At 42.5% G+C, this 15,298-nt stretch overlaps 1 protein-coding gene across 1 annotated transcript in view; it reads left to right on the top strand.

Moving 5' to 3' along the window:
- cacna1eb (calcium channel, voltage-dependent, R type, alpha 1E subunit b) overlaps positions 1-15,298 on the top strand; it is a 219,205-nt gene that overhangs the window by 191,762 nt on the left and 12,145 nt on the right. Inside the window, exons 38-42 of the mRNA XM_060920316.1 lie at positions 5,954-6,050; positions 6,171-6,276; positions 8,637-8,744; positions 9,427-9,527; positions 11,843-11,892. Coding sequence (XP_060776299.1) covers positions 5,954-6,050; positions 6,171-6,276; positions 8,637-8,744; positions 9,427-9,527; positions 11,843-11,892 — 462 coding nt within the window. The remainder of the gene's footprint in view (positions 1-5,953; positions 6,051-6,170; positions 6,277-8,636; positions 8,745-9,426; positions 9,528-11,842; positions 11,893-15,298) is intronic.

Genomic DNA, 15,298 nt, shown 5'->3' with positions numbered 1-15,298 from the left:
TACAGGAACAGAGGGATCTTAACTACCATGTGATTGAGGAGTACAATTAGGAGTAATTTGATGACTGGGGTCAGACATATGCCAGTTGAATCCTCCCACATACAAACAGCTTTCAGATATTGACTTTTGATTTGACGGTGGTCCAAACCTAAAGAAAGCACTGCAAAACCAAGCTAAAAGCACTGCAAAACTGAACTGTGTCATCATAAAACACTAGCATCAAGCAAGAGCAATTATAAATACTTTGTACACAAGTAATCTACAGAGTCCCCAATTTGGAGAACATTAATCCAGTTAAAATGGCTACTCAGTTGAAAAAATAGCTGTAATTAGCTGTAGTAGCCAAATACAACACAGGAACATGGTCTAACTAACTTCTTACAATTTTCCTATTTCAGAGTACAGTATATTCTTCTTTATTTTCTTTCCTCACAATTTCCTACAAGTTCCAATGAAATTTGGATATTTCGTGTGTTTTTTTTTTTCTGAAATAAATCTGCTGACATATATATTAATTCTGTTTACATCAGCTAGCTAATGCAGATTTCATACAGAACATGCGAGCGTTCACTGGGCTAGCATCGAAATGCATCTAGCGAGGCAGTGTTTTTTTTTTTTTTAATATACAACTAGATTTGAAGTCACGGTTCATCGTTTTTTGTTTTTTTGTTGTTTTTTTTTAAAAAGGACCAAATATCCTGTGTTGTTTTCCTGTTTTTCTTTTTATCAGTCTCCGTTTTCCCGATTATGCTTTCATGTTCAATATCTGCTAATTGCTTTAAAAGGGAATAATAGGGAAAGGAAAGCAAAGTGTTGCCTCATAAAACTACTGCTTGTCAGACATGTTCATGGAATTTACTTCATTTGAGTTTCCACATGTTAAGAAAGAGCTTTAAATAAAAACTAGCATATACAACACACCGGACACTTTAATAGGAATTTGTTCTTGATTCTAAAGCTAGTATCTCACTGGGCTGCGACAGCCTGCGACTAGTTGGAGACACAACAATTGCGATAAAATATGCGAATTAGCGACAATTTTCACTTGGAATCACACTGAATTGATATTCACATATTGTATCGCAATTGTTGTGTCTCCAACTAGTCGCAGGCTGTCGCAGCCCAGTGAGATACTGGCTGAGGAACTTGCACTAACTGTCTCACGGAAACTGACTTGAGAAGGGTTTGTGACGGCTTTGCGACACCAGCGACACATTTGCGGCTATTTTGAGAGAAATTTTGTCGCACAAATTTTTTGAACATGTTAAAAATTTCAGCAACGAAGGAGCGACACTTTGCGACTCTTGCAAGGAAATTGAGAAGCCCCGCAAATGTTTCAAGACACTTTTGAAATTCTCTCACGAATGACATTCGCAATTTGTCACAAGCTGTCGCAGCCCAGTGAGATACTGGCTTAAGATCCCTGTTCTTGGCTGCAGGACTGGAACCCAGTGTGCTCTTCTGCTGTTGCATGCTGAGATGCTTTTCTGCTCACCACGGTTGTAAAGAGTTGCTATGAGTTACTATATTCTTCCTGGCAAAAAAGCTCGAACCAATCTGTCCATTTTCTTCTGAACTCTCTTATCAACAAGGCGTTTGTTTCCATCCACAGAACTGTCGCTCACTCACTCAATGTTTTTTGTTTTTCGCACCATTCTGTGTAAACTCTAGAGACTGTTGTGTGTGAAAACCCCAGATCAGCAGTTTCTGAAATGCTCAAACCAACACCCATGCCACAGTGAAAGAAAGTCACACTTCGCTGTGAGATCACAATTTTTCCCATTCTGATGTTTGAACATCGTGAACATTAACCGAAGCTCCTGATTTGTAGCTGCATGATTTTATACATCAAGAGATCGACTGATTAGAAAACTGCATCAAACAGCTGGTGTATATATGGGTGTTCCTAATAAAGTGTCCGGTGAGTGTATTAGCTGTATGGGTGCATTTCACATAATTCCGAAATCTAGCTTTAATTATAGGTTTTGATGAGGTCATACAGCAAAAAATGATATTTTTCCAAGTGAAAATGAAAATCTTAAATATAGGCGAATTTAGCAAATATTTCTCATTATGAAATCTTCATTCATTCATCTTCAGTAAGCATTTTATCCTGGAGCCTATTCCATTCAATACAGCCTTGATGGAATAAATTTGCCTTTATTCAATATACACAAACTGGCCACTTTAATAGGAATACCTGTAAGCCTTATTCATGGAATTATTTAATCAGCCAATCATATCGGAGCAGCGGCGTATTTAAAATCATGCAGGTCAGGTCAAGAGCTTCAGTTAATGTTCACATCAAACATCAAAATGGAGAAAAAATCTCAGTGATCTCAGTGATTCTGACCTTGGTGTGGTTGTTGCTGCTAGACAAGCTGATCTCCTGAGATTTTCACACACAAAGGTCTCTAGAGTTTACATAGAATGGTCTGGAAAAGAAAAAAAAAACATCCAGTAAGTGGCAGTTCTGCAAGAAGAAACACCTTGTTGATGAGAGAGATCAGAGAAGAATGGCCAGTCTGGTTCAAGCTGACTGAAAGACGATGGGGGAAGCCATGGCTTAATGGTTAGAGAAGCAGCTTCGGGACCTAAAGGTTGCTGGTTTGATTCCTTGGAGCACCAGGAATGGCTGAAGTAAGTTTATGAACCCTTTAGGATTTTCTATATTTCTGCATAAATATGACCTAAAAGATCATCAGATTTTCACAGAAGTCCGAAAAGTAGATAAAGAGAACCCAGTTAAACAAATGAGACAAAAATATTATACTTGGTCATTTATTTATTGAGGAAAATGATCCAATATTACATATCTGTGAGTGGCAAAAGTATGTGAACCTTTGCTTTCAGTATCTGGTGTGACCCCCTTGTGCAGCAATAACTGCAACTAAACGTTTCTGGTAACTGTTGATCAGTCCTGTACACCGGCTTGGAGGAATTTTAGCCCATTCCTCCATACAGAACAGCTTCAACTCTGGGATGTTGGTGGGTTTCCTCACATGAACTGCTCGCTTCAGGTCCTTCCACAATATTTCCATTGGATTAAGGTTTGACTTGGCCATTCCAAAACATTAACTTTATTCTTCTTTAACCATTCTTTGGTAGAACGACTTGTGTGCTTAGGGTCGTTGTCTTGCTGCATGACCCACCTTCTCTTGAGATTCAGTTCATGGACAGATGTCCTGACATTTTCCTTTAGAATTCACTGGTATAATTCAGAATTCATTGCTCCATCAATGATGGTAAGCCGTCCTGGCCCAGATGCAGCAAAACAAGCCCAAACCATAATACTACCACCACCATGTTTCACAGATGGGATAAGGTTCTTATGCTGGAATGCAGTGTTTTCCTTTCTCCAAACACAACACTTCTTATTTAAACCAAAAAGTTTTCTATTTTGGTCTCATCCGTTCACAAAACATTTTTCCAATAGCCTTCTGATCTTTAGCAAACTGTAGATGAGCAGCAATGTTCTTTTTGGAGAGCAGTGACTTTCTCCTTGCAACCCTGCCATGCACACCATTGTTGTTCAGTGTTCTCCTGGTGGTGGACTCATGAACATTAACATTAGCCAATGTGAGAGAGGCCTTCAGTTGCTTAGAAGTTACCCTGGGGTCCTTTGTGACCTCGCCGACTATTACACGCCTTGCTCTTGGAGTGATCTTTGTTGGTCGACCACTCCTGGGGAGGGTAACAATGGTCTTGAATTTCCTCCATTTGTACACAATCTGTCTGACTGTGGATTGGTGGAGTCCAAACTCTTTAGAGATGGTTTTGTAACCTTTTCCAGCCTGATGAGCATCAACAACGCTTTTTCTGAGGTCCTCAGAAATCTCCTTTGTTCGTGCCATTATACACTTCCACAAACGTGTTGCGAAGATCAGACTTTGATAGATCCCTGTTCTTTAAATAAAACAGGGTGCCCACTCACACCTGATTGTCATCCCATCGATTGAAAACACCTGACTCTAATTTCACCTTCAAATTAACTGCTAATCCTAGAGGTTCACATACTTTTGCCACTCATGGATATGTTACATTGGATCATTTTCCTCAATAAATAAATGACCAAGTATAATATTTTTGCTTCATTTGTTTAACTGGGTTCTCTTTATCTACTTTTAGGACTTGTGCGAAAATCTGATGATGTTTTAGGTCGTATTTATGCAGAAATATAGACAATTCTAAAGGGTTCACAAACTTTCAAGCACCGCTGTAACCCCCAACTGCTCCCCAGGCTGCTCTGGGTGTGTTGTATAATTATGCTCTGGATAATGGTAAACCCAAATAATCACTCTTTACAACTGTGGTGAGCAGAAAAGCATCCTAGAATACAAAACATGTTGAATCTTGAGTTGGATGGGCTGCAATATGAGAAGACCATATCAGGTTCAACTCTTGTCAATCAGGAGCAGGAATCAGATGCTACTGTATGTACAGACCCACCAAATCTGGGAAGATGGGAGGGAAAAAAACAGGCAATATATATATTTTTTTCAACCTTCAACTATCCAGGTTTGGTGTGTGGATTTATCAGTCTCTGAAATACTCAAACCGACCCATCTGGCACCAACTTCAGTTAATGCCATGGTGAAATCACACTTTTTTGCAGTGTTAAGGTTCCAGCCCTGGTCCTTGTCCATATATTATTACTGTATGTTGGTTTCCTTGCTTTAAAACCTGAGCCAATTAATCAGCTAATATTCCCTCACTATATCAGCATGGGGGTTTTATACAAGGTTGGGATCCACAGCACATTTTTTTTTTTTTATGATCAATCTTTTTTTGTTCTTTTTTTGGAAGCTTGAGCAAAAGGCAGGGGGTCCTTTTAAAAATATCAATATGTCACGGAATGCAGTACAGGTTGTCATATCAAACTTTTACTTTAAATTCACTTGTTATTTTTAAATGCACGTTTAACCTGTTCTCCCACTGGGCTAGTTCATACACCCTGCAGTTGTGGGGAAATCCTTTGATTAAGTCGTGAACGCTTAAAGAGAACAGCGTGAAAAGGAAATGATAAGCTCCTAAATGGGATTTTACCAGCAGTGGCACAGTTGGAGCCCCAGTTTTGCAGCTTTTTTATAATCCCTGTTGCCATGATGATACAAACTGTGAAGGACAAGAAAGAAATATTATTAGGAATATTTAACAATTATTAATAAAGGTGCAACACAGGGTTGTGTCACTTGAAAGGACAAATAATGAAATGGATAAAATAAATCCCAATCCCACCTTACCTTTGCATAATTTTAGAGCAAACTTCGTAGCATCTTTAGTGCTTTTATGAATAACATTTTCTTTCATCATTTGTAATTCTTCCTCACTTACGGTGACGAAGCGATCGGCTGCCATTTTGCCGAGTCGCTCGCGGTGACTATTGAGAAATAGTCCGAATTTCTCAACCAATCAGCATGCATGATTTTCCATAATAAGCTGTTTAATTATACTAAACAGTATTATAATCGGGGCGGCACGGTGGTGTAGTGGTAAGCGCTGTCGCCTCACAGCAAGAAGGTCCGGGTTCGAGCCCCGTGGCTGGCTAGGGCCTTTCTGTGCAGAATTTGCGTGTTCTCCCCGTGTCCACGTGGGTTTCCTCCGGGTGCTCCGGTTTCCCCCACAGTCCAAAGACATGCAGGTTAGGTTAACTGGTGACTCTAAATTGACCGTAGGTGTGAATGTGAGTGTGAATGGTTGTCTGTGTGTATGTGTCAGCCCTGTGATGACCTGGCGACTTGTCCAGGGTGTACCCCACCTTTCGCCCGTAGTCAGCTGGGATAGGCTCCAGCTTGCCTGCGACCCTGTAGAACAGGATAAAGTGGCTAGAGATAATGAGATGAGACCATGTCAATCAACCATGCTTGAAAAGATTAACAGTCTATATTATTGTTACTTTTTAACCTTGATACATCTCTTGTGGATTTTTTAAATTTGTTTACTTATTTTTTAGTGGCCGTATTCATTACACTGCCATGTATGAGATGCTGACCCACATGTCTCCACCTCTTGGCCTGGGGAAGAAGTGTCCTGCTAAAGTAGCCTATAAGGTGGGAGAGAAGCTACGATGTTTCTGCGATGTTTCTGCGTTATGCTGATGGGGTTTGACCACATCAGCAGCTGAACAGTTCCCTGTATATAATACAGTTTTGTTCTGTGTGAACACACAGAGGCTGGTACTGATGAACATGCCTGTGGATGAAGATATGACCGTCCACTTTACCTCCACACTGATGTCCCTGATCCGCACCGCCCTCGATATCAAAATCGCCCGAGGTGAGAGAGAGAGAGATGGTGGCATGTAGCACTTTCTTTCATGCAGTTCCACAGCACTATTTAATATTAACACAGTACAGTTTACATTTATTTTTTTACAGGACCTTGTATAGACATCAAAATAGAAATTGCAGCTATAGCAACGAAATATAGAGCTTTAAAAATGCAACTTTATTGATGGTGTATAATTTTTACATTGTGCATTTTGTACGTTTCCTAAATAGTATGGCTGAATGTGAAAAAAAATACAGTATCCATTATACTGAATCACTTTTCAGCTAATTTCAACTATTTTTATCAATCCTGCTTAAAAATTAGGTTTCATTAAAAAAAAAAATAGGATAAGAAACTAATGTTAAGCACCAAGCTGTTTGTTTGTTGGTTGGTTGGTTGGTTGGTTGGTTGGTTTACTTACAGTATGTATAGCATTTATTTATTTTACAGCACGTTTTCATACAGATGTATTCATTTGTTTACCAGTTTACTTGTTTGTGTCACCTCCTTATTTGCAGTATTTATTTGTTTATTTAACATTCACTGAGTAGAATTATATCTAGTAACACTACATGCTTATGTATAGATGTATTTATTATGTTGTTTATTTATGCCTTGTGTATTTTTGTTTGTGTCACTTATTTACAGAGTTTATTTATTTATTTATTTATTATTTGAGGGGAAGCCATAGCGTAATGGTTAGAGGAACAGCTTTGGGACCAAAAGGGTGCTGGTTCGATTCCCTAGACCAGCAGGACTGGCTTAAGTGCCCTTGAGCAAGGCATTTAACCCCCAACCGCTCTGGCAAGAGTGGTGGTGTACCTTGTGCCTGATTAGCCAAAGATAAACTGATGATGCAGATTATCAGTTTGGGCATTGAACCCAACTTATTTATTTAGCATTCACTTAGACTATATCTATTTACAGTACACATTTACACAGAGATGTGTTTATTTCGTTGGGTATTTATTTACACTTTTTTTTGTTTGTGTCACGTACAGTGTTATTTTTATTTACATATTTGTATTTTGAATTTTTAAATATATATTTTTTATTTTATATCATTTTATATGCAAGAAGTTTATTATATTTATTTATGATATTTGCTGTTTGCTAGTTAGTGGGCTACGTAGGTAGGTAAGTTATTGTCTTGAAAAATATTTTTTTATCTTAAACTCATATTATTGATGGGACAGTTAGTTAGTTAGTTAGTTAGTTAGTTAGTTAGTTAGTTAGTTATTTAGTTAGTTAGTTAGTTAGTTGGGTGGGTGGGTAGATAGGTTAGTTACTGTGTTTAAATTTTTTTACTTGAGGTCATATGATTTATAGGTTAGTTAGTTAGTTAGTTAGTTAGTTAGTTAGTTAGTTAGTTAGTTAGTTAGTTAGTTAGTTAGTTGGGTGGGTGGGCAGATAGGTTAGTTACTGTGTTTAAAACTTTTTTTACTTGAGGTCATATGATTTATAAGTTAGTTAGTTAGTTAGTTAGTTAGTTAGTTAGTTAGTTAGTTAGTTAGTTAGTTAGTTTAAAAAGCTTTTTGACTTCAGCTCATATGATTGACAGGACATTTAGTTAGTTAATTTGATAAGTTATTGTAGATAAGCTTTTTTTCTTAGACTCATATTATTGATAGGGTAGGTAGGTAGATATGTTATTGTGTTAAAATGATTTTTGTCTTCAACTCATATTATTGATAGGGCAGTTAGTTAGTTAGTTAGTTAGTTAGTTAGTTAGTTAGTTAGTTAGTTAGTTAAGTTATTGTGTTTCAAAAGCTTTTTGACTTAAGCTCAAATGACTGACAGGACATTTAGATAGATAGATAGATAGATAGATAGATAGATAGATAGATAGATAGATAGATAGATAGATAGATAGATAGATAGATAGATAGATAAGTTATTGTGTTTAAGAAACTTTTTTCTTAAACCCATATTATTGATAGGACAGGAAGGTAGGTAGGTAGGTAGGTAGGTAGGTAGGTAGGTGGGTATGTTATTGTGTTTAAAAATCTTTTTTGTCTTAAACTCATATTTATTTATAGGATTTGCACTTAGGTAGGTAGGTAGGTAGGTAGGTTATTGTGTTTAAAAATCTTTTGTCTTAAACTCATATTTATTTATAGGATTTGCACTTAGTTAGTTAGGTAGTTAGGTAGGTAGGTAAGTTATTGTGTTTACAAATCTTTTTTGTACCAAACTCATATTTATTTCTAGGCTTTGCAGTTAGGTAGGTAGGTAGGTAAATTATTGTGTTTAAAAAGCTTTTTGTCTTATATAAACAGTATAAAAGTGTGTGTTTGGTGGGGGGGGGGCATAAAGGAGAGAACATGTCTGTTTGTTGATAAAATAGCAAAGCTGTGTCCTTTCAGGAGGAGAAGACCGGGTGCAGCTGGACACTGAACTGCAGAAGGAGATCAGTGTGATTTGGCCTCATCTCTCCCAAAAGACCTTGGACCTGCTGGTGCCGATCAATAAAGGTGATGCCCAGGTGCCCATCGCTTAGGCTGATAATCACTGCAGGTCCTGCTGATTCCATGTTTTAACAGATTTCTGCTATTCACTTAGTCAGATTACGGAGCCTAAAACATATTGTTAGAGTACAGCATCGTTTAAGAGCGTCTATGTGTGTCTGAGCAGATGATTAATGACCGCCATCGTCTCAGCATTTCTCAGCACTGAATTCTGTCTCGACTATGCAACTGATGATTTTTAATTTATTGAGTTTATTTATATAGGGATGGGAGAAATCTGGATCAGTGTCATTATAAAAAGGAACTATTGCTCAGAATGAGAAATCCTCCTCCGGTAAACACTGAGTTGTGGGATTACGGAAGGACGAGTGTAAATATAGAGTGAGATTAATGGAGTAAATATGCAGAGCTACAGCAAGGATTGATGTTAGATGTCATGACTGAAGCTGTGAATTAAGATGATAGTAAATCCTACTGTGTCATTACTGACTGCAGTGTCATGTTTATAATGTCACCCATACACATTAACCGTTCTCTCCCTCCTATCATGATGCGTACAGGAATACACGAACCATGAACGGCTTAATACAGAGCAACCGTGTGATGCTGTAGACCTTGATTTTCATTTCTATAGCAGTGGATTTTAGACTTGAATTCAAACCACATGTTCGTGTGTGTTTCCTCACAGACACAGACATGACAGTGGGTAAGATCTATGCCTCCATGATGATCATGGATTACTTTAAACAGAGCAAAGCGAAGAAGTTGAGACGGCAAGCTGAGGAGCAGGTACATGTATGGATTATAGTTACATGATTAATTTACGAATTCGACATGATTCAAAGCATTGTTTAAAGGTCCCATGGCATGGTGGTTTGTTGATGCTTTAAACGGGCTCGTGGAGGTTTCCGGATGTTATATCCGCAGCCTTTCTTGAAATGAACCCTCGGCACGTAGATATAGCCTCCTGGGAGAAAGCCCCATTTCAGCGCTTTTCCCAGTGCGTCGTTTTGCTAATGAGAAGCAGGAGGCGGGGAAGGGTAGAGGGTGGGGGCGGGTCTTATCATTAATATTCATGACATGTAAACGTGTTATCTCTGATTGGCTAACAGCACTGTGACGCTACCTCCAGTGGGTCAGAACAAGCGGATGTGGGTGTCTTACTATGGCGAGAGAGAAGGAACAAACCGCGAAGGGAAAAATACCGCGCGCTGACGTCATTAAGGTGCGACGCGAGGAAATAAAATAAATTCAACAAATGTTTGGGTTTTTACTGAACAAACAAACAAATAAAATGAACGAATGACTTAAAAAAAAGAATGTGGGTGTCTTTGTAAAAACTGTTTTGATTGGCTATTATAACAGAGCATGCTGCATGCTTTTTGGTTTTGTAGCGCAGAGTACCTGGCTAACTGCAGGAAGCGGTTAGCTGCACAGCTAATGTAGCCATTGCAAGGCTAACGTGGCACCGATTTTAAAACACGGCAAAACGACTTAACAGTTATACACTTACTTGTTCGCTGTTTGTGGCTGATGCGGCAGGGATGCTTGGTACGGACCCAGGCTTCAGTGACAGTTGATGTGCAAAACCTGCCCTGTACTGTCCCAAGTTGTGGAAACATTCATCAGGAAAATGCTTCCGACAAACATACACCATCTTAGGTAGACTCGACGGCGTATTATTGGAGTAAATAAAATTAAGCCACTGCGTCTTCAGGGGCTCTCCCGTCGGCAGTAAAAACAGACTCTTTTCTGTGTTGTCACATCCATGTACAGCGCAACTTCCATGTTTGGTGGCAACTTTTGAGCTGGGCGGGCAATCCATACGGTGGGTGGGAATCCAGAGGGGGGGCGTGGGGATCATCTCCCTTGCTGACGTAGTAAAGGGAAGAGTTTATCAACGCGCCGTTTTGACGCGCCATTCTCAAATGTTGGGCATAGTTTGGTTTACACATTATGAAATTTCTAGCCACTGGGGTGACTTAAGAAGGTCAGAGGAACTCATTTTAACATTAAAAAACCTCAGAAAGTGAAAATTTCATGCCATGGGACCTTTAAGTAAAATTGAATAATTTACAAATATTTTTGAAAATTTTGGCACTTTTTTTAAGGTCCTTCTTTTTTTTTAAAGGAACCTCATGGACTCCGAGTTCTTTATTTCCAAAAGGACTTTCATTTTAAAATTTGAAATACATTACAATAATACTTTTTAAACTAATATATAAACTAATGTAATCTAAGGGGGCGGCACGGTGGTGTAGTGGTTAGCGCTGTCGCCTCACAGCAAGAAGGTCCGGGTTCGAGCCCCGTGGCCGGCGAGGGCCCTTCTGTGTGGAGTTTGCATGTTCTCCCCGTGTCCGCGTGGGTTTCCTCCGGGTGCTCCGGTTTCCCCCACAGTCCAAAGACATGCAGGTTAGGTTAACTGGTGACTCTAAATTGACCGTAGGTGTGAATGTGAGTGTGAATGGTTGTCTGTGTCTATGTGTCAGCCCTGTGATGACCTGGCGACTTGTCCAGGGTGTACCCCACCTTTCGCCCGTAGTCAGCTGGGATAGGCTCCAGCTTGCCTGCGACCCTGTAGAACAGGATAAAGCGGCTACAGATAATGAGATGAGATGAGATGTAATCTAAGGTACATTTAATGAGCCGTAGATTCACTATCTTGCGTATGCTGGAGTTCCATCCTTGAAAAGACGTGTTAAAAACTTTCACGTTGGATGAAATCTCAACATCCCAGAATGTGAGTCTGTGTGCTCAGTGTTCACTCTGTAATGACTTGTCTGAGCGAATGGTGTAATTTTAAAATCAGATGTGTCACAGATCATTATTTATACCAGAAAGCCTTCAGTTTTTCCTCTATGTGGCATACAGTCTCGTAATTTAAACGTGCTGTTATGGTATTCATATTTTAATGACACTGTCCATGTGTTACAAAGCTAAAAAGTTGTATAGAAAAAACATGTTGGGTAATCTCTCTCTCTGTGTCTCACACACACTCACACTCTCTGTGTCTCACACTCTGTCTCACTCTCTTTCTTGTTCTCTCTCTTTCTCTATCTTGCTCTCTCTCTGTCTCACTCTCTCTCTCTCTCTGTAATGGACAGGCGAGCAGTTCTGCCCTTCCTCTCATATCTCACAGTGCAGGCTCAGCTCTGTAAGTATGCTTGTCATTTATCTCGACTTGGAATGAAACATTTCAATCAGGACTGTTTTCGTTTGCTGCTCAAATGTGATGCTTTAAATGTGAAGGTTCTGTGCTCTTCTGTTTGTACGCATTTGTTTGGCTTTATTCTACTCTGTTCTACTGGATTTTGTTTGATTTTATTTTGTAGTTGTTTTTGCACTCTTCTTCGTGAATTGGTTTTGCTTTGGTTTCTTGTATGCTGTTTTTTCTGCGTTGTTCTGTGCTTTTCTCTGCTCCACTCTTCTGTTCGGTGCCGTGGTGTTCTGTTCTGTTTGGTGCCGTGGTGTGCTGCTCTGCTCTGTTTGGTGCTGTGGCGTGCTGCTCTGTTCTGCTCTGTTTGGTGCCGTGGCGTGCTGCTCTGCTCTGTTCAGTGGCATTGTGTGCTGCTCTGCTCTGTTCGGTGCCGTGGCGTGCTGCTCTGCTCTGTTCAGTGGCATTGTGTGCTGCTCTGCTCTGTTCGGTGCCGTGGTGTGCTGCTCTGCTCTGTTCAGTGGCATTGTGTGCTGCTCTGCTCTGTTCAGTGGCATTGTGTGCTGCTCTGCTCTGTTCAGTGGCATTGTGTGCTGCTCTGCTCTGTTCAGTGGCATTGTGTGCTGCTCTGCTCTGTTCAGTGGCATTGTGTGCTGCTCTGCTCTGTTCGGTGCCGTGGTGTGCTGCTCTGCTCTGTTCAGTGCCGTTGTGTGCTGCTCTGCTCTGTTCAGTGCCGTTGTGTGCTGCTCTGCTCTGTTCAGTGCCGTTGTGTGCTGCTCTGCTCTGTTCAGTGGCATTGTGTGCTGCTCTGCTCTGTTCAGTGGCATTGTGTGCTGCTCTGCTCTGTTCAGTGGCATTGTGTGCTGCTCTGCTCTGTTTGGTGCCGTGGCGTGCTGCTCTGCTCTGTTCAGTGGCATTGTGTGCTGCTCTGCTCTGTTCAGTGCCGTTGTGTGCTGCTCTGCTCTGTGCCGTTGTGTGCTGCTCTGCTCTGTTCAGTGCCGTTGTGTGCTGCTCTGCTCTGTTCGGTGCCATGGTGTGCTGCTCTGTTCTGTTCTGTTTCATAGTGTGCTGCTCTGCTCTGTTCAGTGCATGGTGTGCTGCTCTGTTCTGTAATGTTTGGTGCCATGGTGTACTGTTCTGCTCTGTTCAGTGTCATGGTGTGCTGCTCTGCTCTGTTCAGTGGCATTGTGTGCTGCTCTGCTCTGTTCAGTGCCGTGGTGTGCTGCTCTGTTCTGTTCGGTGTCATGGTTTGCTGCTCTGTTCTGTTCGGTGTCATGGTTTGCTGCTCTGTTCTGTTCGGTGTCATGGTTTGCTGCTCTGTTCTGTTCGGTGTCATGGTTTGCTGCTCTGTTCTGTTCGGTGTCATGGTTTGCTGCTCTGTTCTGTTCGGTGTCATGGCTTGCTGCTCTGTTCGGTGTAGTGATGTGCTGCTCTGTTTTGTTCAGTGTCGTGGTGTGCTGCTCTGTTCTCTTCGGTGCCGTGGTGTGCTGCTCTGCTCAGTTTGGTGCCGTGGTGTGCTGCTCTGCTCAGTTTGGTGCCGTGGTGTGCTGCTCTGCTCAGTTTGGTGCCGTGGTGTGCTGTTCTGTTCCGTTCTGTGTCGTGGTGTGCTGCTCTGCTCTGTTCGGTGCCATGGTGTGCTGCTCTACTCTGTTCGGTGTCGAGGTGTGCTGCTCTGCTCTCCTCGGTACCATGGCATGCTGCTCTGTTCTGTTCAGTGCCATGGTGTGCTGCTCTGTTCGGTGTCGGGATGTGCCACTCTTTTCTGCTGTGTTCGGTACCATGGTGTACTGCTCTACTCTGTTTGGTGCCATGGTGTGCTTCTCTGCTCGGTGCCATGGCGTGCTGCTCTGTTCTGTTCAGTGTCGTGGTGTGCTGCTCTTTTCTGCTGTGTTTGGTGCCATGATGTGCAGCTCTGCTCTGTTTGGTGCCATGGTGTGCGGCACTGTTCTGCTGTGTTCGGTGCCGTGGTGTGCTGCTCTGTTCGGTGCTGTGGTGTTCTGCTCTGCTCTATTCGGCGCTGTGGTGTGCAGCTCTGCTCTGTTCCGTGCCATGGCGTGCTGCTATACTCTGTTCTGTGTCGGGGTGTGCTGCACTGCTCTGTTCGGTGCTGTGGTGTTCTGCTCTGCTCTATTCGGCGCTGTGGTGTGCAGCTCTGCTCTGTTCTGTGCCGTGGTGTGCTGCTATACTCTGTTCTGTGTCGGGGTGTGCTGCACTGCTCTGTTCGGTGCTGTGGTGTTCTGCTCTGCTGGGTTTGGTGCCATGGTGTGCTACTCTCCTCTGTTCGGTCTCATGGTGTGCTGCTCTGCTCTGTTCAATGTCGTGGTGTGTTACTCTTGTCTGCTATGTTCAGTGGTGCCGTGGTGTGCCGCTCTACTCTGTTTGGTGCTGTGTTGTGCTGTGCTGCTCTGCTCTGTTCTGTTTGGTGCCGTGGGGTGCTGCTCTACTCTGTTCGGTGTGGTTGTGTGCCGCTCTACTCTGTTCGGTGCCGTGGTGTGCCGCTCTACTCTGTTCGGTGCCGTGGTGTGCCGCTCTACTCTGTTCGGTGCCGTGGTGTGCCGCTCTACTCTGTTCGGTGCCGTGGTGTGCCGCTCTACTCTGTTCGGTGCCGTGGTGTGCCGCTCTACTCTGTTCGGTGTCGTTGTGTGCCGCTCTACTCTGTTCGGTGCCGTGGTGTGCTGCTCTACTCTGTTCGGTGCCGTGGTGTGCTGCTCTACTCTGTTCGGTGTTGTTGTGTGCCGCTCTACTCTGTTCGGTGCCGTGGTGTGCTGGTCTGCTCTGCTCTGTTCGGTGCTTTATTCTGTTCTGTTCGGTGCCAGTGTATGCTGCTCTACTCCATTCAGTACCGTGGTGTGCTGCTCTACTCCGTTCAGTGCCGTGGTGTTCTGCTCTGTTCTGCTCTGTTAGGTGCCGTGGTTTACTGCTCTGCTGTACTCTGTTCTGGTCGGTGCCATGGTGTGCTTCTCTGTTCAGTTTGGGGTTGTAGCGTGCTGCTCTATTCTGTTCTGTTCAGTGCCGTTGTGTACTGCTCTACACTGTTTGGTGCTGTGGTGTGCTGCTGTGATCTGCTCTGTTCGGTGCCGTGGTGTGCTGGTCTGTTCCGGTCGATGCCATGGTGCGCTTCTCTGTTCTGTTTGGGGCTGTAGCCTGCTGGTCTATTCTGTTCTGTTTGGTGTCGTTGTGTGCTGCTCTACTCCATTCAGTACCGTGGTGTGCTGCTCTACTCCATTCAGTACCGTGGTGTGCTGCTCTACTCCAGTCAGTACCGTGGTGTGCTGCTCTACTCCAGTCAGTACCGTGGTGTGCTGCTCTACTCCATTCAGTACCGTGGTGTGCTGCTCTACTCCATTCAGTACCGTGGTGTGCTGCTCTACTCTGTTCAGTGCCGTGGTGTTCTGCTCTGCTCTGT

This window comes from Neoarius graeffei, chromosome 1 (genome assembly GCF_027579695.1).
Source record: "Neoarius graeffei isolate fNeoGra1 chromosome 1, fNeoGra1.pri, whole genome shotgun sequence".
In the NCBI taxonomy this organism is placed as follows: domain Eukaryota; kingdom Metazoa; phylum Chordata; class Actinopteri; order Siluriformes; family Ariidae; genus Neoarius; species Neoarius graeffei.
This window is presented reverse-complemented; position numbering and strand designations above follow the sequence as displayed.